General features: G+C 40.6%; 1 protein-coding gene across 3 annotated transcripts in view; it reads right to left on the bottom strand.

Moving 5' to 3' along the window:
* Positions 1 to 23583, bottom strand: part of PAM (peptidylglycine alpha-amidating monooxygenase) — a 317350-nt gene that overhangs the window by 183976 nt on the left and 109791 nt on the right. For all 3 annotated transcript variants that reach the window (XM_082267132.1, XM_082267133.1, XM_082267134.1), the window contains exons 5-6: positions 17894 to 17981; positions 3094 to 3179 (exon numbers count right to left, since the gene is read on the bottom strand). In XM_082267132.1, coding sequence (XP_082123258.1) covers positions 3094 to 3179; positions 17894 to 17981 — 174 coding nt within the window. The remainder of the gene's footprint in view (positions 1 to 3093; positions 3180 to 17893; positions 17982 to 23583) is intronic.

The following is a 23583-nucleotide window of genomic DNA, read 5'->3' as shown; positions in this document are numbered from 1 at the left end:
CACAGTAACTGCTGATAAGGAGAACATCTGCTCATCATACCCTATTCATTTAATATCTTCACTGCCAGTTCACACGCTACATCTCTTTAACCAAGCCCTAGGATGCCAGACAACCAACTGTGAAAAGCAGAGTGCACATCTAGAGGGATCCACTTTGCCATCCTTGTTCTTAAGCGGCACATGTTCTTTATACTGTAGTTAAACTGATGCAGGGCCTACCAGATTCTTGCAGTTTGTGATCTCTAATAACTGCATAAGTACCAGCTCCATCAAAATAATATTTTTTTTTCTAGCTATTGGGCGTGAAGACAGTAATTGAAAAGAAAAGATACCTTCCATTGCTCTAAATAATTATACTGAACAAAATTATAAACACAACCTTTGTTTTTGCTCCCATTTTTCATGAGCTGAAAGAGCTAAGAAAACCGGGATTCATCTGTGAAGAGAACACCTCCCCAAAGTGCAAAACGCCATTAAATGTGAGCATTTGCCCACTCAAGTCAGCTACAATGACGAACTGAAGTCAGGTCGAGACCCCGATGAGGACGACGAGCATGCAGACGAGCTTCCCTGAGACGGTTTCTGACAATTTGTGCAGAAATTCTTTTGTTGCAGCAGATGTCCGGGTGGCTGGTCTCAGACGATCTTGGAGGTGAAGATGCTGGATGTGGAGGTCCTGGGCTGGTGTGATTACACGTGGTCTGCGGTTATGAGGCTGGTTGGATTTACTGCCAAATTCTCTGAAACGCCTTTGGAGACGGCTTATGGTAGAGACATGAACATTCAATTCACGGGCAACAGCTGTGGTGGACATTCCTGCAGTCAGCATGCCAATTGCGACATCAAAACTTGCGACATCTGTGGCATTGTGCTGTGTGATAAAACTGCACATTTTAGAGTGGCCTTAAGGAACACCTGTCTAATCAGCATCTTGATATGTCACACCTGAGAGGTGGATGGATTATCATATGGCACTTTTCCACTGCAAGTACCGGCTCGGCTCTACTCCGCCCTGCTTGGCCCGGTTTGCTTTTCCACTGCTGGTACCGCATGGTACGGTGTTGGAACGGTTCGGTTTGGTTTGCTTTTCCAATAAAGTAGTACTAAAGTTAAGTGGGTGGGATAACAACGATTCTCTGACCAATCAGTGACTAGTAGTGACTGCATGCAAAGGATTGTGGGATATGGTACCGGTATGGTACCTCTTGGAACCACAATCAAGGTGGTACTGTTTTAGAGAGCCGTACCGTTCGGTTCCATGCAGTGGAAAAGCGCCGCCGTACCGTACCAAACTGTTCCTACACCGTACCATGCGGTACCAGCAGTGGAAAAGCACAGAAGCGAGCCAAACCGTTCGGTTCCATGCAGTGGAAAAGTGCTCATTAACACAGATTTAGACAGATTTGTGAACAATATTTAAGAGAAATAGGCCTTTTGTGTACATAGAAAAAGTCTTAGATATTTTCAGTTCAGCTCATGAAAAATGGAGGCAAAAACGAAAGTGTTGCGTTTATAATTTTGTTCAGTGTATGTGCAGTTACATTGCACATTTTGACAGGCTGAATGCAAACAGAATTTTTACACTGGGTCTGAGACAACACCTTTGAAAGCACAAAAAGATACAAACCAGAATAAAGTGCATCTAAAAGTGAAGTAGCACAAATTAATAAATTATTCAAATGCATCAATCAATATAATAAAGTATACTAAAACCATAATAGTGTGTGAAACCAAGAACATTTAAAGTGCTAGTGCTCAATATGGTGTACTAGTAGATACCCAATATAGCAAATTCATACATATAGGAACAAACAATCTTAAAAGTGCTAGTGCTCCATAAATGTCCAATAATTCATAGAGTCCCAAACCCCAATCAATGAATCTTCTCAAGATAATGCGAGTTGGTATCCCAAAGCTTAAAACGCCTCTATTTCTTCACCAGAATTGCAGAAATCACCACCTCTATGCACTCACTAGACAGTTTATGTACATTAGCATGTATCACAGCTTATCCTGTATGCCCATAGGATCTATCTCCGTATTCCTGCCTCAGGTTGCCAGAGCGAGGTCATAAGCAGAAAAAGCTCACCACACAGAGCCCAAAGATACAGTGTATAAAGTGCAGTATTTATTGGTAAAATCACCAGCAAACATAAAATATATCCTCATGGAAATCAAATACATATAACAGGGTCCGGACTCACTGGCACCGACCTAAATCCCGCAAACGCTATTACATGTATTTGATTTCCATGTGAATATATTTTATATATTCTCAGGCGATTTTAAAAATAAATACTGCACTTTATACACCTTATCTTTGGGCTCTGTGTGGTGAGCTTTTTCTGCTTAGGACCTCACTCTGGCAACCTAAGGCAGGAATACGGAGATAGATCCTATGGGCATACACGATAAGCTGTGATACATGCTAATGTACATAAACTTTCTAGTGAGTGCATAGAGGTGGTTGCTGCAATTCTGGTGATGGAACGGAGGCTTTTTACACTTTGGGGTACCAACTCACAGTAGCTTAAGAAGATGAATTGATATGGGTGTGGAACTCTAAACATTAATAGACATTTATGGAACACAAGCACTTTAAGATGGTTTATTCCTATTTGAATGAGTGCACTATATTGAGTATTTACAAGTACACCAATCTGAGCACTAGTACTTTCAATTTGCTTGGTTTCACACACTATTATGGTTTGTTTATATTTTATATTAATTGAAGCATTTTATTAATTTATACATACATTTTTGCCACTTTTAAGCCCTTTTTATTTGTGCACTTTATTCTGGTTTGTTTCTATAGAAGGTTGGTGTTACCTTTTTTTGTGCAAGCTGCCGTATTCTCAGAGCGATCCTTTTATTTTTTGACTCTTTTGTTTGACTTGAAAAATTACGACTTTGCAAGTGCAAATTTGCTAGATGTTCCTAAATATATTTCAACAGCTAATGCATTTTAAAAGTATAAGCAGTCTGTAACATAGGCACATTTTAGATCTTTAGGAAATAAAATATTGTATCTTTTCATGCTGAAACATCACAAAAATGATAGCAATTACATTCACACAAGACTCGGTAATATACCTTTCGGAAGCTTGGTTGGGGGGGCATTCCTAGCCCATGCATACATAATACTAGATTTATCTGTACAGGTTCCAGCACCACAATCCCTGTAAACACAAGAAAATATTAAGTATTGTGTATCCAAGTTAAACCAAGACAGCAATAGCCGTACACATCTATAAGATTACTGAACACAGTGGGACCTAAGACTGCAAGTGCAGCAAATGCAAAATATATGAAAGATGGAGTGTGGCACAAACATAGGAACAGTGAGAATCCAACTAAGGCTCTTGGCACAGAACCACAGCAAGCACAAATAAATTCAATTCTGATATACATCTCTAATTCATTTATCTGCCTGGAACGATTTCCAGGCTTCTACTTACAACTCACGCCCTCTTTTAATCAAAGCTATAATTGGATCAGATATTGGCTAACATGGCATTACTTGGTATCTGGCATAGCTCCAGGCCTTATTTTTTATTTACCTACAATGCTACAGTTTTTGTATTAGCGGGTAGAGCACTTGGCAAATTTCCATGAACTAAGAGGAGATCGCCATCCATTTGTGTTTTCTTTCCTAAACCATACAAAGTGTAATGTAAAACACTAATTTTCTATTAAATATTGCTTATGCATAGAATCATAAAAACTGGAGAAAAGAACAAAGGAGTTGAAGCCCCTTGTAGCCAATCAGAAGTCTTTATATTTCCATAAAATTATAGGTGAATGCTGATTGGCTCCCATTAACAACTACAGGACCATTTTTTCTCCACTTCTCTTTTCAGCTTCGTGAACTGATGATAGTTTTTCCCAGATGTCACCATTTAAAAATAAAATCATTTTTTTTTTTTTTTTTAAGCCACTGCCAGATTTTCAGTGGCTGTTTTTCTCTGGACTTTAGAACATGGTTACATTTTTCCTCTTTTTTAACTTCTCTAGTATTCAGAACAGTAGTCCAGTGTCTCTTAACTGTCACTAAACATGTTCACATCTGACAGTTACTGAAGCAAAGCATTAAACCCGCTGATTTAACAGTTTCCCAAAACAGTTACATTCAAGGCATGCCTGGAATTGATAATGGTTACAGTTACTAGCGTGCCTCAGTTGGCTCTCAACAGAACTGTCAAGCCATCAAATGGCTAGTGTCATAGCTGATCGTATGTGCAACATCATGGCGACTGCAGATCAGAGACTAAGATGGCTGTCTTAACATGTTTAGTAAAGCAGCACAGTCTGATACGACTTCATAAGGCAAAATGTAGAAGACATTTTGCACATGGCCTAGAATGGGGACATTGATAATGGAATCAGAAAGGAAGCCACAAAAAAGGATTACAAGAGAAACGTTTCGTTAATCATCAGTAGTGCGGTTGCTGTCATGTTCTGCTGAGTTGCGGTATGCCACAGACAGGTTTAAAAAGACAGGCACAAAATTCTGTTTGGATTTTCAGCCTAAATCCCACAATGTCATGGAGTATGGAGGGAATTAAACTGGAACAGGGTAAGGAAGTATTTGACATAAAACCATCCAGCGCACAGAAGACTGGACGTCAGTAAGCCCTGTATGAACTCCTCTAGATGTAAATGTAGGCTGTACCAGAATTTACAGATTTCTCCTATTAAACCAACAAAATTTCCAGATAGTCACCTATCAAACACATCCGCATACAGTATGTTTATTGTTCAGAATCTCATTTGAGAATCTACCAAAAATGCCCAATAACACAAAAAGATCTTCACACATTCAATTTAGGAAAGGACAGTGTTTCTGTAGGCACTTTGTCTCCAATCTTTCCCTGACCAACTCTTCTTGAGGGAAACACACAAATCAAGCTGGATTTTCCTGGGCAATTACTATTATTATTATATAGTATTTATATAGCGCCAACAGTTTACGCAGCGATTTACAACTTGAGGGTAGACAGTACAAATACAATACACTTTAATACAGTAGAAATCAGAGGACCCTGCTCGTTAGAGCTTACAATCTATTCTTTTCCATAGCCAGTGCCAAGTTCCTGTTCTGCTCTACAGCTACCCTCTTCCATAAGCAGAAGGTTTTTGGCTAATGTGCATATGGGCAGCTTTTACAATTAAGACTGACCTTTCCATCTGTGCATTTTACTACATTTTTGAAAAACACCTTAGGTTCACCAGTTCTTTTGTATCTAGTAATGATCCTAGATTTGAAACTCTGTGAGCTGGTTTCACTTGCAATAGATCTGCTTTAGTGGCCAGTGGGGAAAAGGGCAATAAGGAGGTGTATTTTACACAAGCAACAATGTCACACATAACCACATCAACCTTCTTTATTCACAAGTTAACTCGATTTTGTTGGTTAATGAAAATCAACAAAAAAAATGCAGGTCAAAATGATTACAAAAATACAAATTGCAGCTGTCAGGGATGTAAAAAAAAAAAAAAAAAAAAAAAAAGGAAAAAAGTAATGTGTGGCCATCAAAAATGATCCATCTTTATATCCTGCACCACGAAACACTGTTATCCTGAAGAGAGTGAGAATCATTACTGTTAACAACTGACATGTTAAAGAAACATAACTAATTTCAGCACAGATGAGTAGTCTTCTCTGCCCACAGACATATACAGAAATGATTACTAGGTATAAAAACCCTCAAGGCTAGGAAAGTTGACATGCAGAGGAAAACAATCTTCAAAAGGTTCACTATATATACTCCCAATGTAACCAAGAGGTACTGTAAGATGCAGTTATTTAAAAGCTGTATGTACACAAGGATTTATGAGGGCACCGTTTACAAAGCAGATTTTTGGAATAATAAAAATGTTGCCACACAAAGGTTTAATTCTATATCAGAGGCATGATTGTGATTATATATTGGGGTTGGGATGGGGGGGGGGGGTAATTTGCTGCAAGTAGAAAGTGCAAACACCTGGATGTGTCTGCACATACATGCAACAGCCTCCATAACTATTCTGTCATGGGCAGAATTTCAAGCTTTTCTGAGGTCAACATTTTGTTGGCACTTCCCCATAGTGCCAAAGGTTGCCCTGTGCCTTCCCAACTTCTGAAGGTTATCATGCACACCTAAGATACTGAATAAGGCATCTAAGAGAACATGCAGCACAGCTGCTAAGTGGTTAGCGCTTTCCAGGGCTGTTGGTTCGAATTACAAACCTGGCACTATATGGACAGAGTTTGCATGTTCTCCCTGTGCCTGTGTGCCTTTTGTCCGGGTACTGCGGTTTCCTCCAACACTCCAAAGTCATGCTGGTAGGTCAATTGGCTCCTGTTAAAGTTAGCCTTAGTATGTGTACATATGAATGTGAGTTAGGGACCTTGGAGGTCTCCTTGAGGACAGGGACTGATGTTAATGTACATGTAAAGCACCGCATAAATTGAGGGCATTATAGAAGTATCTATAATAAATAAAAAATAAACATGCACGGGTTCTTGAGTACTAGGAGCAAATCTTTATTAGCCATTTTAAGGATCAACGAATCAACACACTGAACATTTTGAACAGGTTGATCCTTAAAATAGCTAGTGAAGCTTTTCTTTCATTAACAATAAGGCCCCTTTCACACATACGGACCGTTTGTCCATTTTTCATCCATCCATTGACGAATGAAAAATGGACATCAATGGATTCCTATGGAAAAACGGATGACAATGGATGATCATCCATTTACATCTGTTTTCATCCGCTTCCTTCAATATCCGTTTATTTAAATGGATGAAAGCCCTATTTCGGACGAAAAACTGAAGTAAAACGGACAAACGGCTTGTTTTTTTATCCATTTTTGCATTGGTACTGGATGTAAAAAAATGGATGAAAAACTAATGAAAAACGGATGAAAAACTGATTTTTTGACGTGACTGAACTGATGAACTAAACGGACCATATGTGTGAAAGGGGCCTTATAGTAAAATAATTAAAACCTTTTTTTTGCATGTTACCATTTGGCTTTTTGGATTTGTTCATCCCTGTTTTCCATTTCAATTGTACTGATAATGCTATTCTAAAGAATTTTAAAAAACATACAAAATAAAAAAATGTTCATTCTGGGATAAATACATAGCGATCTCTAAAGTTTTAGCAGATGTGCCACCAGAGCAAACAGCAGGCCCTGCAGCTTTGGTAAGATGGGTGTAATTTGGGTCTATCTAATAGCAAGGCCATTCACGCAGCTATTCATGCAGGGCTTTGAGCACTAGCGGTGTTGCCATCATGCCCACAGTCTCCCTTATTCAGCTATTGTGCGGATTTATTATTTTCTGGTGTCTGTAACAGGTAAGTTCTCCTATGGCTTTCAGTAACTGTTTGGAGAACATACGAATATTGGCAATTTTGTCAAACCATATCAAGCTTTCATGTCAAGCAGAACACAGAGAAAGCAAAAAGAAGATGAGCTTCCCACCTTAAGAGCTAAACGTAACACATATGAATGGAAAATCACTTTAATCACAGAGGTTAAACAGTAATTATCTCCCAGGGAATGGTGTATGATCCGGCAGCTGTGAGCTCCTGCATTCGGTGCACAGTGTGAAGCAGAAATCCATGACTTGATTTCACAGATCCAACACGTCATTGCTCTCCACACACTATTAATAAAACTATATAGGCATATCCCAATTAAGAGCTGTGATGATGCCAGAGAGGAAGACGGAGACAAAGTATTACTAATGTATTAACCTTTAAGTGGGATAAATTTTCCTGTGTAAACATCATTCATTTGCATATGGGTCATACATATTAAAGCAGTAATTTCAAATGTCAATAAATAATGCATATGATGATTATATTATTTGCTTCTGTTCCAGGGATTCTTCGCTAGACATGGGTGGGGGAATACAATAGCATACATCACCTCAGAATATAAATACAAGCCATAATAAGTCAGAAAAACTAATTTACTAAGTGCAAACACAAAGCACCAACATTCATCATAGCCCTCGTTCAATAAGGTTACTTGTGTTTCACCCACTGAATGAACATATCCCAGCTTAACACCATTACAAGAGGGAGAACAGATCTATGTACTTAAATAACAAAAATACGTTTATTTGGTGCAGTCTCCGGAGAAATAACGATGGTGCCCTTTCCATTTTTCCTTTCTTTATTTTATTGTAGGGTGGAGGAATATGACTGGATGTTACAGCCACTGCAGGTACTTGAAATTTATAAAAAGTGCACAATAAATCTTGTTATGTAATGTCTTGCCCCAATCAGCTACTGAAAGTCTACTAAAAGTGAACTTACAAATTCAGGCATCCATTTTTTGTAAAAGTCAGCCCCAACACCTCGTTATTTTCACAGTAAGCCCCACACATCAACATTTACTTTGATGTAAAGGCAAAAGCCATCACAAGCACTTGTGGCATACACTATAAAAAGAGCAAGGACCCCAGTCACTATTTTCACTGTTCACAGCCGTTGTCAAGCTACTGTATATTTATATCACATGTGATGCAGAGCCAATGGCAATGCATGCATGCATTGGACATAGTGTGACCCTAAACAAACTTGTCTTGTCCCTTTGGTGATTAGGGACAGGCTAGCTATAGCAAACCAGGGACATAAGGGGATCGATCAGCCATTACACTACAAAGCCACATGTGAGACCATCATTAAAAGACCGTATGATTTTACTGAGAAAGTGGACTCTCAGCTACAGCCTGGCAGTGTGAAAGCCCTGGAGCCACTCAGTAGATTACTTTTGTGGAGACTTATCTTCCGGTCAGCCTGGAAGGGAGTCCACGCTTTCTGGTAAGCGTATATATTTTTCTTGGTGATCTACTTAAAAGTGTTACTGAACCTAAAAACGTTTTTTAACAATTAATTTTTTACAATAAGGAAAAAATGTTTTCAGTTTTTCTGTGCCCCCTTCCCATGTATGAAGAAAGAGAGGGGGGAGAAGAGGTCAGTGCTGTGCACGGCTGCATCTATTCTTCCCTTACTTTCTCTTCACACAGGATTCAAGCAGCAGGAGGAGCCATTGACTCTTGCTGCTGTCAATCAGATTCAGTGAAAAGGAAGCAGGGGGCGGCCTAAGTCCCGCTGTGTACGTCTATGGAGCGCAGCTCTATAGACGCACAGGTCAGGAGCGTGCAGACTATGCTCTCCCCATAGCCAGGAGGAGCTAAGATCACCGCCGAGGATCCCAGAAGAGGCGGATCGGGGGCCACTCTGTGCAATACCACTGCACAGAGCAGATAAATATAACATGTTTGGTTTGTTTTTTTTCTTAAAAACACATTTTTTGACTTTAAGGTCCTATGTGGAATTGTCTATGCTGGATTTCTCCACACTGAAGATATATATCCCTTATTCCAACACTGGACTGTTTGCACTGTATAATTTGGGACTAATACCACCCCTATTTGGAGTACATGGATGTTTTACTTTAATGCCCACTTGTGTGAATGTTTTTCCACAAATTTATTATGTATATTCAGTTATTTATATATACATATTTTATTTGTTTTCACCAGCATATATAATAATTCAGGTTATTACAAAATCCAACAGTTATAGTTGAACAGCGCTTTAAAAAAGCTTTACCATCTCAATAGCCACTCCCCTTCCCTCCGAAAAAAAAAAAAAACACATCTTAAACCAAATTCTCTTCACTCTATTCTTGAATATCTTCTTTACCTTTTAATCTCCCTCTTGTATTTTATTTCACCTACCCATATCCTGGGCCCTTTAAGGTCTGGGTAATTTTTCTCCTAGGGTACATATCAAACTATCTTACTTACCCAATATCTTTATATATTCCTCCGTTTTTTTAAATCTTAACCAATCTTCCCAAGTTTCTAGGTATTTCTCACAAGAGTCCTCTGCTGCAGATATCATCTCATAGTTACATAGTTTGTGAGGCTGAAAAAAGACATCAGTCCATCCAGTTCGACCTATGATGTGCGTGCATGGCTCTCCCCCAATTAACCCTTAGGACCCATATCCTCATGCTCAGAGCTTCTGGGGCTTGCCAGCACGCCGGAATCAAGCTTTTAGCAGCATTCAATAAGTGGGGCACTAGCAAATTTTTATATACTGTAACCTTTTCTTCCGTGTTGTGGAACAAACAGATCCAATAGCCTACCTGAATACAATCTCCTTTAATCTGATGTATTAATCTAGTGATCTCTTTCCAAAAAGCTTGTATCTTTGAGCACTCCCACCACAAATGCGCAAATGTTCGAGAAGCTTTGCATCCTCTACAACAGGTTGAGGATATCTCTGCACTGAACCTCTGGGCTCTCTGCAGGGTAAGGTACCACCTAGCAAACAGTTTATAACATCCAACGAGGAACAACAGGCAAGTCTTAAAACTTTCTTCCTCTTTTCTTCATCTTGAAGGAGTCCCAATTCCGGTTCCCATTTCCCTAAATAAGGTGGATATATAGGTTCAAGTTCTTTCAGTAGGAATCTTTGATTTACTATGTTTAATGCATGTGGAGGAGCTTGTATTATCCCTCCCCCACAGTATAACTGTATATTTAGTTATTTATCTGTAACATTTGTTTTAATACATTGGTACACGTAACCTCTAGTAGTATCTGTTACATTTAGCACGTTTTCTATTATGACCACATCTGTGTGGTTCCCTTTACTGAACCACTGATACTTGAGTGCTACATTTTACTACACAGATTTCTTTAATACAATATTTTGTCTATTGTAGTGTTTGAAGCTTTATAATTTAGACCACTACGTGAGGTTATTTCCACTGTTACAAAAAAAAAGAAAAAAAAAAAAATTAACATTCATTACAGCATCCGTTGCAATCATGTCCATGTTGTGCTCATCTTGAGAAAAAGAAAAGGCTTTTGTCAGCATGCATGGAATAATACAGCCAATCTTTTGGATGGATTAGGTACTGGGGAATGACAAAGCTTCGATCCTCTGCTCAAGCAATGCTTTACACATAATAGCACATAGCAGGGATCCACTAACCCAGGGTAAACCTTCCAACATACACTACATCTAAATAAAGGACACAGAACATAACACTTCATCTTTAGCCGATAATTGGGTTTTGTTTTATTATACAACCTTCCCTCCTTCTAGAACTCCCACTCCAGGGAAGAGAACATTTTGCTTAAGCACTCTATCTTCTAGTAGGAACAGTAAAAATCTTTACTTGGTTTACATCCTATCCTTGTTGCATCTGATTCACTTCACAAATCTTTTAATCGTTTTTGACCAGTTTCTAAAAAGCTGAGGCTACCTATGGTTTATAAAATCATGATAACATCCGATGGTCAAAGGCAAACAAGTATATAAGTGTACAGTTTTATTATATACTTTTTGTTTTTGTTATTTTTTTTATGTTTACAGCAGAACCTTTCCCAAGGGTTGATAACTTCAAGTACAAGTTGTATATGTAAAGGGTTAGTATATCTAACAGAGTCAGACCCCTTCCACTGAACACCTACAATGCTACACATAATATACACTATATTGTCAAAACTATTGGCACGTCTGCCTTTACACGCACATGAACTTTAATGGCATTACAGTCTTCATCCGTAGGGTTGAATATGGAGTTGGCCCACCCTTTGCAGCTACAGCGGCTTCAACTCTTCTGGGAAAGTTGTCCACAAGGTTTAGGAGTGTGTCTATGGGAATGTTTGACCATTCTTCCTCCAGAAGTGCATTTGTGAGGTCAGGCACTGATGTTGGACAAGAAGGCCTGGCTCGCAGTCTCCACTCTAATTCATCCCAAAGGTGTTTTATAGGGTTGAGGCCAGTCAAGTTCCTCCATCCCAAATATGCCCATCCATGTTTTTTTAGACCTTGGTTTGTGCACCGGTCCAAGTCATTTGGTGGAGAGGGGTTTATAGTGTGTGGGTTGTTTTTCAGGGGTTGGGTTGGCCACTTCGTTCAAGTGAAGGGAACTCTTAAGGCATCAGCATACCAAGGTATTTTGGACAATTTCATGCTCACAACTTTGTGGAAACAGTTTAGGGATGGTCTCTTCCTGTTCAAACAGCACAGCAACAGCACAGTGCATTATGGGGTGCTCATCGGTGGGCAAACTTCCTGCCGAGCGCCCCATTTGTTCGAGTGTTGAGTGAACATCTGACGTTCAAGTCGAACGTATGTTAGACTGGAATACAGAGCCCATCCCTATCTATTACCATTGCATTCTTCTAGCAACTTTTTTAGCAGACGAAAGCATCTTTCGAACCGGTCATACTGCAGGGCATTAGGTTTACATACAAGATTTACTGAAGGCCAAGAGCTGCACTTTTTTAGAACGCCTCTAAACTGGATACCTAAAAAAATACATATTGGTACCCCAAATTTAATACTGTATGTCAGAGCTTGACAAATTTGCCTGAAATCTAGGAGCCAGCTAAAAAGTTAGAAGCCAGTTTTTTTTTTTTTTTTTTTTCTTTAACAAACACCCAAGCTTTATTTCCAAAAAATAAGACACTAAATTTACACATAAAGACGACTAGAACCCCACTCTCCTCTATAGGGCAATCGGATGGAAACAGACTGTCTGGAAAACTGACAGGCGGACCTGATCAGACAGCCCGTGTGAAAGGGGCCTTCGGCTGTGTGGCTGTGGCATGGCGATAATAATAATAATAATTGATATAATAATTGAAAAAAAAAAAAAAATTAAAATATATATTTTTTTAATAATTTAAAAAATATATAATAATAATAATAATAATAATAACAACAACAACAACTACACTCCCTGTCCACTTACCTTTTAAGCAAAGGTAAGTGGACAGGGAGATGAAGCCATCAAAAACTTCCCTCTCGTCTCCTCTTGGGAAGGAGATGGACAGGCATTGAGGACAGGCAGGGGAAACAGCCATTAGTGACTGCTTGTCAAACTCCCGTCCACCACAAGAGGGCGCCAGTTCCCCGTTCTCTCACTGAAGAAGGCCGAAAAGCCGCGGCCTCAATTATCGCATGGCGAGGTAGTCCGTACACTCAGAGTGGGTGGGGGGGTGCAAATGGGACAGGACACCTCCTGCAGTGCACCCCAGGCACCAGGTCACTAATTCTAGTCGCCAATGCGACCTGGCGCCCGGGGTTTGTCGAGCCCTGCTGTATTTTATGTATAAGCTCTCAGTGACACAGCCTTTAAAAAATTATACAACACAAATGTATTTATATGGGCTGGAAAAGAACACAATTAAATCATGAAATCATTGTTGTGCCATCTATAAAGATAAAAGCAAGGATCGTAATCAAACCAGATTTTACTTTACAAGCTTCTACAGACTGTGTGGGTTTAGTTTCCCATGAAATGCAAAGGCCACAGAAGACTCCGTAATAAAAAACTTCATGGCTTATGTTTTTGGGCAAATTACCGACTTCAAAAAAAAAATGGCCAAATGCTCTATATTTACAATTCTTCTCTTTAAATCGCAGCTATATATACTAACATAGGTTAAAAAAACATTTCTATCTAGTTAAACCAATAGAAAAACATGAACAAATAGAAAACTTCTATATACACAATCCTTTACCCACAGCTGATCCAGAGGAAGGGGGAAAAAAAAAAAAAAAACCTTATAAAGCATGATTCAGTTTGCCCCAGCGAGGGAAAAAATAATTCCTTCCTGATCCCCCAAGAGGCAAGTGAATATTCCTTGAATCAACAATCTCTCATGTAATTACCTATAAATGTTACTATTCAGTTATATTTTGTGCATTTAGGAATGTATCTAGCTCTTTTTTTTTTAAATAATGTACTGAGCTGGCCAGAGCCAGTTCTTGAGGGAGTCTATCCCTTGTTTTCACAGCTCTTACTATGGAGAAGCTTTTCCGTATGTAGAGGTTAAAACCATATATGGTCTAAATCAAAAATTCAGAAAGAAAAAAACTCCAATTAATGGAATGATGTATTCATTAATTAGATGAATTTAAATATGGCTGATATGTACCTGAATTTGTCTTGATCAGCTTTGTATAGTCACCTGCTGTAGCGTCAGGAAATCAGGCTCTAGATCACTGGAACATGCTGCCAGCAGCGTGTAACACTCCTTGTTCCATGACAGCTGCTGGTCTTGTTCCAGCATTCTGGTTTTGGCCGACATGCACTCTCCTTGTCTGACTGTCCACCAAGCCCTTAGTGTCGGTTCACACTATGGCGACACGACTTCAGGGCGACTTAATGAAGTCGCCGTGCACCGTGACTTTGGCGTGGCTTGCACCGACTTCACATAATGGAAGTCAATGCAAGTCGCTCCGACTTCGCCCAAAAGTAGTGCAGGAACCTTTTTCTAAGTCGGAGCGACTTGAGTCGCTCCAATTAGAACGGTTCCAATTGCACAGAATGGAGCGCGACTTGTCAGGCGACTTGGTCGGAACAGTGTGAACCGGCACTAATTGTCATGCTTGTGATAGTGTCTGCAACACATGCTTCCAGCTCTCTTTAAATCCGCCTTGTTCCCATGCCTTGACCTTTGCCTTCACCTGATTCTCGCCTTGTCTGCTAGTTTGGATTTCATGGTTATCAACCTCAGACTGGACTTTGGACTACTCTCTGAACATAGGCTGCCTTGAACCTGGACTGCCATTGGACCACTCTGTCTGTGAACCGCAAGTACCTGTGTACTGTGCTTCACTCGTGTCTGCCCTGGTATGGTAGCCAGGAACTATAGCATTGTGCAAAAGATCTGGAGGCAACCAAATACAGGTAGGCCTGCTTGCCCTATGGGAAAGGGGGCTGATATAGGTGAAGAACACAGAGCCAGCTATAGTGCCTGACCACCAACACTAGTGGTAGGTGTGACACATGCTTACTGTAGGGGAGAAGACAGTAGTCACCTTATCAATGTGCTGTTGCTCATTCACTCTGGAATAAGCAGGCAGAGGCAAGGTAGTGATATCATTGTATGCTTTATGAATACCTGGAAAAGTAGTGTAACTATGATGGGAATGCAGTGTACCAGGAGTGTGTGAACACAAAAGAACTGTCTGAATAAAATTTCTGCAAGTTCAATTTTACATGTTGCAGTTGTGTACTTAGCTATTTGGCCCTGATAATTGCGGTTATGTGTTCTACTGTTCTGTCTGCCCGCTAGGCACAACACCCTCAAGTGTGTCATTTCTTTTAATATGAATATTTTAATATCTGAGGAAAAAAAAAAAAAAAACACAGACAGAGTAATTGAAGTTAAGCTGAAGGCAAGAATTTTTTTTTATATTATATATATTTTATTGGATATAGTAAGGGAGGGTTATTTTTGCCTTTTGTATCCTACTTGGGAGATTACCACAAGAGGAAGGGAGAGGAAATCCCTTAAAAGTTAGGAAAATTCCTGGTAGTCAGCAGTGTCCCCACTGGGAGAGTTCCCCTCTATTCCTGATTGAGGTCTACTCAGAATTTGGGATTTTCTTTCACTTTCAGTGATAACAGTCACCAGGACAAACAAGGAGGGTGAATCTCCCACCCAGCAATGACAACCTGAGAGGCATCCTAATCCTTACTGTATCTACTGTAAACTTAAAGTAGAACTATAGGCAAAACTTTTTCTTCATTTTGGACAGGGTAAGGAAGGGTTAAAACTTTTTTTTCGTCAGCTGTGCCCCTTTGCAGAAATTCCCTTTAACTTCCTGTCCCATAGCCAAACAGCAAGTAAAATTAAATCCCTGCAAATTAAGGGAATTCATTGGGGACCCCCAGGTCCCCAGAACTAGTTTACCCTGTGGAAGATCTCCCCTCTATTAATTTTCTGTGGCCAAAATTTGGGATTTTCTTTTACTTTCACTTTCAATGATAATGGTAACAGGACAAATAGAGAGGGGGAATCACCTTAAGACTCCATTCACACTACCGCGACTTGTCAGGCGACTGCTCAGCCTGACAAGTTGCGTTCCATTGTATGCTACGGGAACCGTTCTAATAGGAGCGACTCAAGTCGATGTGACTTAGAAAAAGGGTCCTGTACTACTTCGGGGCGACATAGGAGCGACTTGCATAGACGTTCATTATATGAAGTCCGTGCAAGTCGCACCGAAGTCGCGGTGCACACGACTTCACAAGTCGCCCCCAAAGTCGTGCCGCGTTAGTGTGAACCGGCACTAACGGGGACACAGACAGCACTATAAACTGGCAAGGGTTCTTATACAGCTCCACTTCCATCCAAAATTAAACAAAAAAACTAAAAAACTTTGCCTTTCAGTTATATTTACACAGGCATCTAGGGTGCAGTAAAAATAGGCAGCTGAGTAGGCACTGTACACATGCCATGGCCATGATTCTTCCATTTAGTGGGCAGTACCGCCGCCAAAGGCTACCTATTCATGTCAATGGGGTTGCACCACGACTTGCCTGCTGCAGTGGCAGTGCAGTGGGTTAGCATTTTCAAGGTGAAAACAGGTAGGGAGTAGGCGACATGTTGCTTTTTTACCTCCTGTCAAAAGCCCTCTGGAAAAGCGATCCAGTGCAGATCACTTTGCAGAGAGGCGGCAAGGACCCCCTAGGTTTCCAAATAAGGCATTACCTGAATGCAATGTTCAATCTGGCATGTGCCTTGATACCGATACAGAATGCATTTAGATAGCATGCCTGTTCTAGGCAGCTAATCTTTTGGCTGTATTTGCTCTGCATCAGAAAAACCTGCTCTCACACCTCAGTCTAAGCAAAAAAGGGCTGTGATATCGGTATGACCTTCACCTTACACCACTGAACACCTATTATAAATCTTTCACTTAGTAACAAAAGTCAAGAATTTGGTTTCAAACTAAAAATTATCAATGACAGAAAGGAAATTTAACATGACAGGTGTTAGAGTGAAACTGGACCCTTCACGCTCTTCTATACCCCAGGTCCTTTCCAATTACAGCATGCCAGAATTCTTTTCATACATTTAATGCTAAACACCTTTACTGAAAAAAGTAGGAACCTAAGGGGTTAATTCTTTGCATTGTGTAGTAAGGCTGTTTGATCCGGTCTTCTCTGATCCTCCTCTTTCACAGTCTCCAAAAAATAACCTTATATTTACAGAGCTCAGTTTGGTGTGTATAGCTAGAGAGTTTTTTTTTTTTTTTCTTGGGAAAGTGTAAGTGATCAGCACAGGGCCAATCAGTACTGTCCAGACAGAGGATCAGGGGAGAATGAAAATCCCTCCTACAAGCTTTACTAGGAACAGTGTTAATTTTGGCAGCAAATTTCAATTTAGTTTTAGTCTTAGGACTAAAATGGCATTTTAGTCTTCTGCAAGTGTTTTAGTTTTAGTCGTATTTAGTCGACTAAAACTCCAGTACATTTTAGTCGACTAAAACGTTCTACATTTTAGTCGACTAAAACTCATTTTAGTCATCTATAATCAAATGGGTGTAGTTCAATTGTAATTTGTAATGCATTATTTAAGCATTTCTCTACAATTTCCAAACTCATTATATACTACTGCTGGTCCTGGAGTGAAAAATCTAATATGTTATTATTTATGGTATTAAGCTTTGAGCATGCACCAGTGTTAATTTTGGCAGCAAATTTCGATTTAGTTTTAGTTATAGTCTTTTGACTAAAATGCCATTTTAGTTTTAGTCATATTTTAGTCATCTGATTTGTTTTAGTCGTATTTTAGTCGACTAAAATTGTGTTAATTTAGTCAACGAAAACGTTTTAGTCGGTTTTAGTCGACAAAATTAACACTGACTAGGAACTGATACAAGTCACAAGTCTGCTGTATACTGCTGATAATAAAAGGTATTTATCGATTTATATTTACTAAAATAATTGCATTTCCATGTTCTGTGTACAGTGGGAGACCAGATATAGTGAATGCAGGCTCCTGGGTTTAGTAACACTTTAAACATTTTAAATAAACAAAAGAGTATAACAAGGACAAACATACCAGTATTCTTCAGTAGAAGAGGGTGAACCACATCCGAACAGAAGCATGTGATGTGCGGTATCCATATTGGCATGAGGTCTGAAGTCAACTGCGAAAAAAAGAACACATATTTAATTTCCAAAATCAGACTGGCAAATTCAACTTTCATGTTCAACAACTGATCAGAACGCCAACATGATTGAAGCAGAGCAGTATAAAACGTTCAAAAAGTTAGCCACTTTAAGACCAGGCCTTTCCTGACACTTTTTGTAAAAATGTAACAATGAGTATTTTTTGCTAGAAAATTTCTTAGAAGCCCTTTACATTATATATTTTTTAAAGCAGAAGCCCTAGAGAATAAATAAATTGGTGGGTTTTGCAATTTGTTAGGTCACATGGTATTTGTGCAGCAGTTTTTCAAAAGCAATTTTTTTGGAAAAAAGTTTTAATGCAAAAAAACAAAAAAAACAATACATAACCCATTTTTTGGTAAAATATAAAAGATGATGTTATGTTAAGTAAATAGATACCAAACATGTCACACTTCTAAATTGTGCACGCCCGTGCGAAGATGACAAACAATGTACATTTTTACTCTCCATAGGCGACGATTTAAAAGCCTTTACAGGTTACCACTTTAGATTTACAGAAAAGGTCTGGTGCTTGAATTACTGTAGCCCATGATCTGACATTCACAGCGATACCTCATGTGTGGGATGATTGCTGGTTGCGCACAAACATGGGGGGCTTGATAATTATTATTATTTTTTTTTTTTTAAATACGGTCTCTTAAAAAAAAAAAAAAAACGTTATTACCTTTACTGCTGTTACAAGAAACATAAAGAATGTGACAAGTACTCCTTATACTGAGATTGGGGGTCTAGGACCCCAGATCCCTCCCCTGCCCTTAAAAGAATTTGATTACACCAAGATTGGTGCAATCGAATGCTTTTGATTTTTGAAAATGGCGCCGTTTACATCCGGGTATACTAGAAGTGATGTCAGGTGATTGCTGCCAGGTCACCATATACCAAAGAAAAGCCAAACCGGTCTTTAATTGGCTGTGCGATCAGCCGACGGCTGGTCGATCGGGACTCCCAGGGGGACAGGAGATCCCGGGTAAAGCCGCAAAGGGGGGGGTAGGTCTTCAATTCCCTCCTGCTGCTTGCAGCTGGTTAGCCCCTAGGATTGCTTTTACAAGAAAAACAGTGCTGGATGATGCCTGAAGCTGCTGACATCATCCCGGTATAACCACTTGAAGTCCAGTGACATACCAGGTTCATGGCTCATCAGCAAGTGGTTTAAACAGATCTTAATCTGAAAAATTAGGGAGCGCGTACCTTTGTTTTGACAAGTACCTTCTCCCACAATTCTTGCCTAGGTGACTTGACGTCAGTTTGGCACTCCCATCCCTTGCCCATAGGGCAAGGGATGTAAATTCTCTGCAAGCTGGATTCATAAAAACTTTGATCTCTTTGACACTTGGCTTGGTCCAGCTCAGCTTTGCTGAAACAAAAAGCTTGCCTCTACTCCTGCCTGGCATCCTAGCTCTCTATTATTTTCCAGTGCATTCTGGGATACCAAAGCCTCTATTGTCTCTCCTTCAATGCCTAGCTAGCGCTTTTAATGAGTGGTTACAGAGCATTACCATGATTGAAATCAATGGTAGTGGTTGACAAGCCTAATGCCTCATTAGCTCCGGTTCACACTGATGCGGTGTGGAAAATGCAGTGATTCCTTTGCGTTTCCCGCACCGCATAGCAATCGCACTGTGTTTTGTGATCTGCTGTGAATGCCAATGGAAAGTTAATGACACCCCAAAAGAAGGTCACAAACGCAGTGCATTTTCCCAAACCGTATCGCATGGGTATAAACACCCATGTGATCTGGCTCCAGTGCGAATAAAAAATAAAAATAAGCTCCCTGCACCTTTGCAATGTGACAGTGGTGTGATTTGAGCTATCCAAAATAAAATGGGCTCAAATCGCACTGCACAGAAATGCATAAGTGATGTGAATGTGGTGCGATTCCTGTACAATTCACATGTGTGAACATTGGCTCAGAGTGACAGGCTGCTTCATTTTTAACACGACACTACCACTCCTGTGTGATGCTCATTGTAATATTCATAGCAGGCATTGATGGCCAGTTATGAGGCTTTACAAATGCAGAATAAATGCTACATAAACACATGATATTGACACAAATGTGTAAATGAGCCCTTAATCTACAATACCTATGAAAGATTTAGTTTTGTCTTCTTTTTTTTGAAAGGGGGGGGGGGGGTTGTCTGCAGGAGTGTAACACATTGTGCCCATACATCTGCATACTGAGAGCCCAACATGTCCTCTTCACCTATACTTATTAGTAACCTGTGTGCATGTTGTGAACTAGCAACACACCTGACCGATCTCAATGGAGAGTGTTCAGGCTGGCATAAGGTAGCCAATTTTCATAATTACAATCTTATTCCTGGTCCTGCTCGGTCTGAATAATTAGATCATTAGCCTATTACTTAATAAGAATTTGGGGCTGACACTCAAGCATCATAATATTTCCGGTCTTCGTGTCTTCTTACTCAATACCATTACTGTAATGAGTTGTAGCTCATGTTGCCGAATATCTAGTGCACATGCTAGAAGGTATCATTGTTGCAAAATACAAAATCTTTTTGGAGGAAATATATAATGAGCTTATCATGTAAGGTTGCAAAAGGAATTGCAAAAAATGTATGTAACAGCTGCAAGAAATCTCACAATTTGGTTGATGCAATGTTGCTCTCTACTCAAACAAGGTATATGGTCAATGTGGTCATATACTGTAAACAACATTTAATATGGTCTGCTGGATAGTCTAAAACCATCACTTGGACTGATTACAAATAGACCAGCTACCATCTGAGTGGCCAAATTGATCCACACAAGTTTACTCAGGTACCCCGATCTGTTTAGGAGTGCCCAAAGTGTAGCATTTAATGCATTTCTAATTTAATTGGAAAGGTAGACGGTAGAGATCGACCGATTATCGGCAACACCAATATATATCGGGGCCCGATATGCACTTTCCCCGACATATCGGAATCAGCTTTTGGATTTACAGATATTTTCGTGGCGTCATTGCGTATGTTGTGCGCACACTTTCTGCCTTCTAACACCCTTCTAACACGCCTCCCACGCCTGCGCAGCCACGTGACATTTCACCATGCGCTGCACACGTTTTCTGCCTTAAGACCGGCCCCCACGCCTCGGACAGCCTCGTGTACAGCCAGCTGCAGTACAGTCCGGTCACGGTGCTCACGATGCCAGCTATCCACCCACAGGCCCTGGCCTCAGCCACCCCCCACAGGGTGGCAGACGCCAGCCATCCGACCCACAACAGAACAGGGTGCCAGCCGGCCAGCATCCAGCCACCCACCCCACAACAAGGTTCCAGCGAGCAAGCAAACCAGCCACCCAGATGACACCAAGCCAGCCACCCACCACTGTGACCAGTGACCACACAGTATTCCAGCAAGCCAGCCACCCACACAACAGGGTGACAACAAGCCAGCCACCCACTACAGTGTTCCTGCAAGCCAGCCACCCACTACAGTGTTCCAGCAAGCCACCCACAACAGGGTGCCAGCAAGCAAGCCACCCACACTGCCAAGCGTCAGCCACCAACCCACAACAGGGTACCAGCCAGCCACCCAAACTGCCAGGTATCAGCCACCGACCCCAAGGTTGCCAGCAACTCAGCAAGCCACCCACACTGCCAAGCGTCAGTCACCGACCCACAACATGGTGAGAGCAGCCAGCCACCCCATAACTGGGTGCCATCAAGCAAGCCACCCACACTGCCAGGCGTCAGCCACCGACCCACAACAGGGTGCCAGCCAGCCACCCAAACTGCCTGTTGCCTAGCTTTTTTCTAGCAGTTTAGCACTGACTGCAGTAGTTGCAGTGAGTGCCCTACTGCAGAGGTAGTCCACTGACTCCAATCCAATCCACTGTCCAGCTGTTGCCTAGCTTTTTTTCTAGCAGTTTTGCACTGACTGCAGTAAATCTTTGCAGTGAGTGCAGTACTGCAGCAGTAGTCCACTGACACCAGTCCAACTCCAATCCACTGTGTAGCTGTTGCCTAGCTTTTTTTCTAGCAGTTTTGCACTAACTGCAGTAGTTGCAGTGAGTGCCCTACTGCAGTGGTAGTCCCCTGACTCCAATCCAATCCACCGTCTAGCTTTTTTTATAGCAGTTTTGCACCGACAGTAGTTGCAGTGAGTGCCCTACTGCAGCGGTAGTCCACTGCCTCCAATCCAATCCACTGCCTAGCTGTTTTTCTAGCAGTTTTGCACTGACTGCACTGCAGTAGTGATTTAAAAGTTATTGCAGTGAATGAGTGCACTACTGCAGCACTTTATTATGCATTAATGCACAATCAGAATGATGTGAAACTAAATGTCCCTGCAATTGAAGTTTTCCTATCAGTTCTCAAGCAGTTAAGGTGTGAAGAACGAGCCCTTAATGTTAAAAATGTTAATAAAGTTTTACATGTTCAGTAACAGATGTGTCGAAATTTGTGTTTATTTTTCAAAATTTTAAATGTACAAAAATATCGGCCAATATCGTCCGATACCAATATGCGATCGCCAAAATATCAGTATCGGCAACGTAAAAACGATATCGGTCGATCACTTGTAGAAGGTAATATGCTCTTTTCCATTATTTAAGCTGGCCATACTGCCTTATATTTTTTTGTTCAGCCGGAGAGTAACTAACAAGGTGGATGGAGAAATGCCCCCATGCCAAGACGTTGTATTCTGACAGGACCTACTGCTGTCAAAATAGCCTAATTAGTGGCTGCAGACGCTGATCAACGGAACATTTTCCAACATGTCTCTTTGACAAATGTTGATTAAACAATCAACCTCTGTTGAGTGGGGGAGCCCACACGCTGATCAAAATTGAGCCAGGCACTACTGGAACAACTGAATTTCAATCACTCTATGTCCAGCTTTAAAGCGTTAAGCTGATGGACATTCAGGGCACAACATTCTATGTTAATATATAGACTAGCTATACATTTCTTTATTTCTCCAAAGATAAAGTCACATAAAAACAATCAAACAATTTGGTTTGATTGGCATGAAATAGATCATATACAAAATTATAAGATACGTTCTTATCCACCCTGAATCACCTACTGCTCAGCTACTGCTTTTACTGAGTAACCATCATAGATGATACAGGGAAATTACAAACCATGTAAAAGAAATGGCAGGTGGTATATCTTCAGTTAATAGAAACTAATTTATACAGGGATGATTTTACACAACATGTTTCCTAGATCTGACAAGCTACTTCATAAGGAGATATACAGAGGCACACATCATAGAATACGTTTAGATCATGCTGTAAACAAGAACGCAAATAACTCATAGTTGGGATACCCCCAAGGATTATAGAGGAAATGATGATGCACCAATAAACAAGTACTTTTCCCAGATGTCTGGTGGCCCCTTTAAATAGGCATTGAAGAATTAGCCACTGTCAATAGAAGGGGAACCTAGCCTTTATTCACCCCATCTTGAGTCCAGGCGGCCTCTTCACACTGGCCAGTAATGATGGGCTCAGGGGTGTTCAGATCGAGCCCACCAGGAAGCCCTCACTGCACACCGCCAATCATAGGCAGTTAGGCATTTCCTGACCTGCAGCTGCACATACACACGCTGC

This window comes from Pelophylax lessonae (assembly GCF_965119305.1).
Source record: "Pelophylax lessonae genome assembly, chromosome: 1".
Taxonomy (NCBI): domain Eukaryota; kingdom Metazoa; phylum Chordata; class Amphibia; order Anura; family Ranidae; genus Pelophylax; species Pelophylax lessonae.
This window is presented reverse-complemented; position numbering and strand designations above follow the sequence as displayed.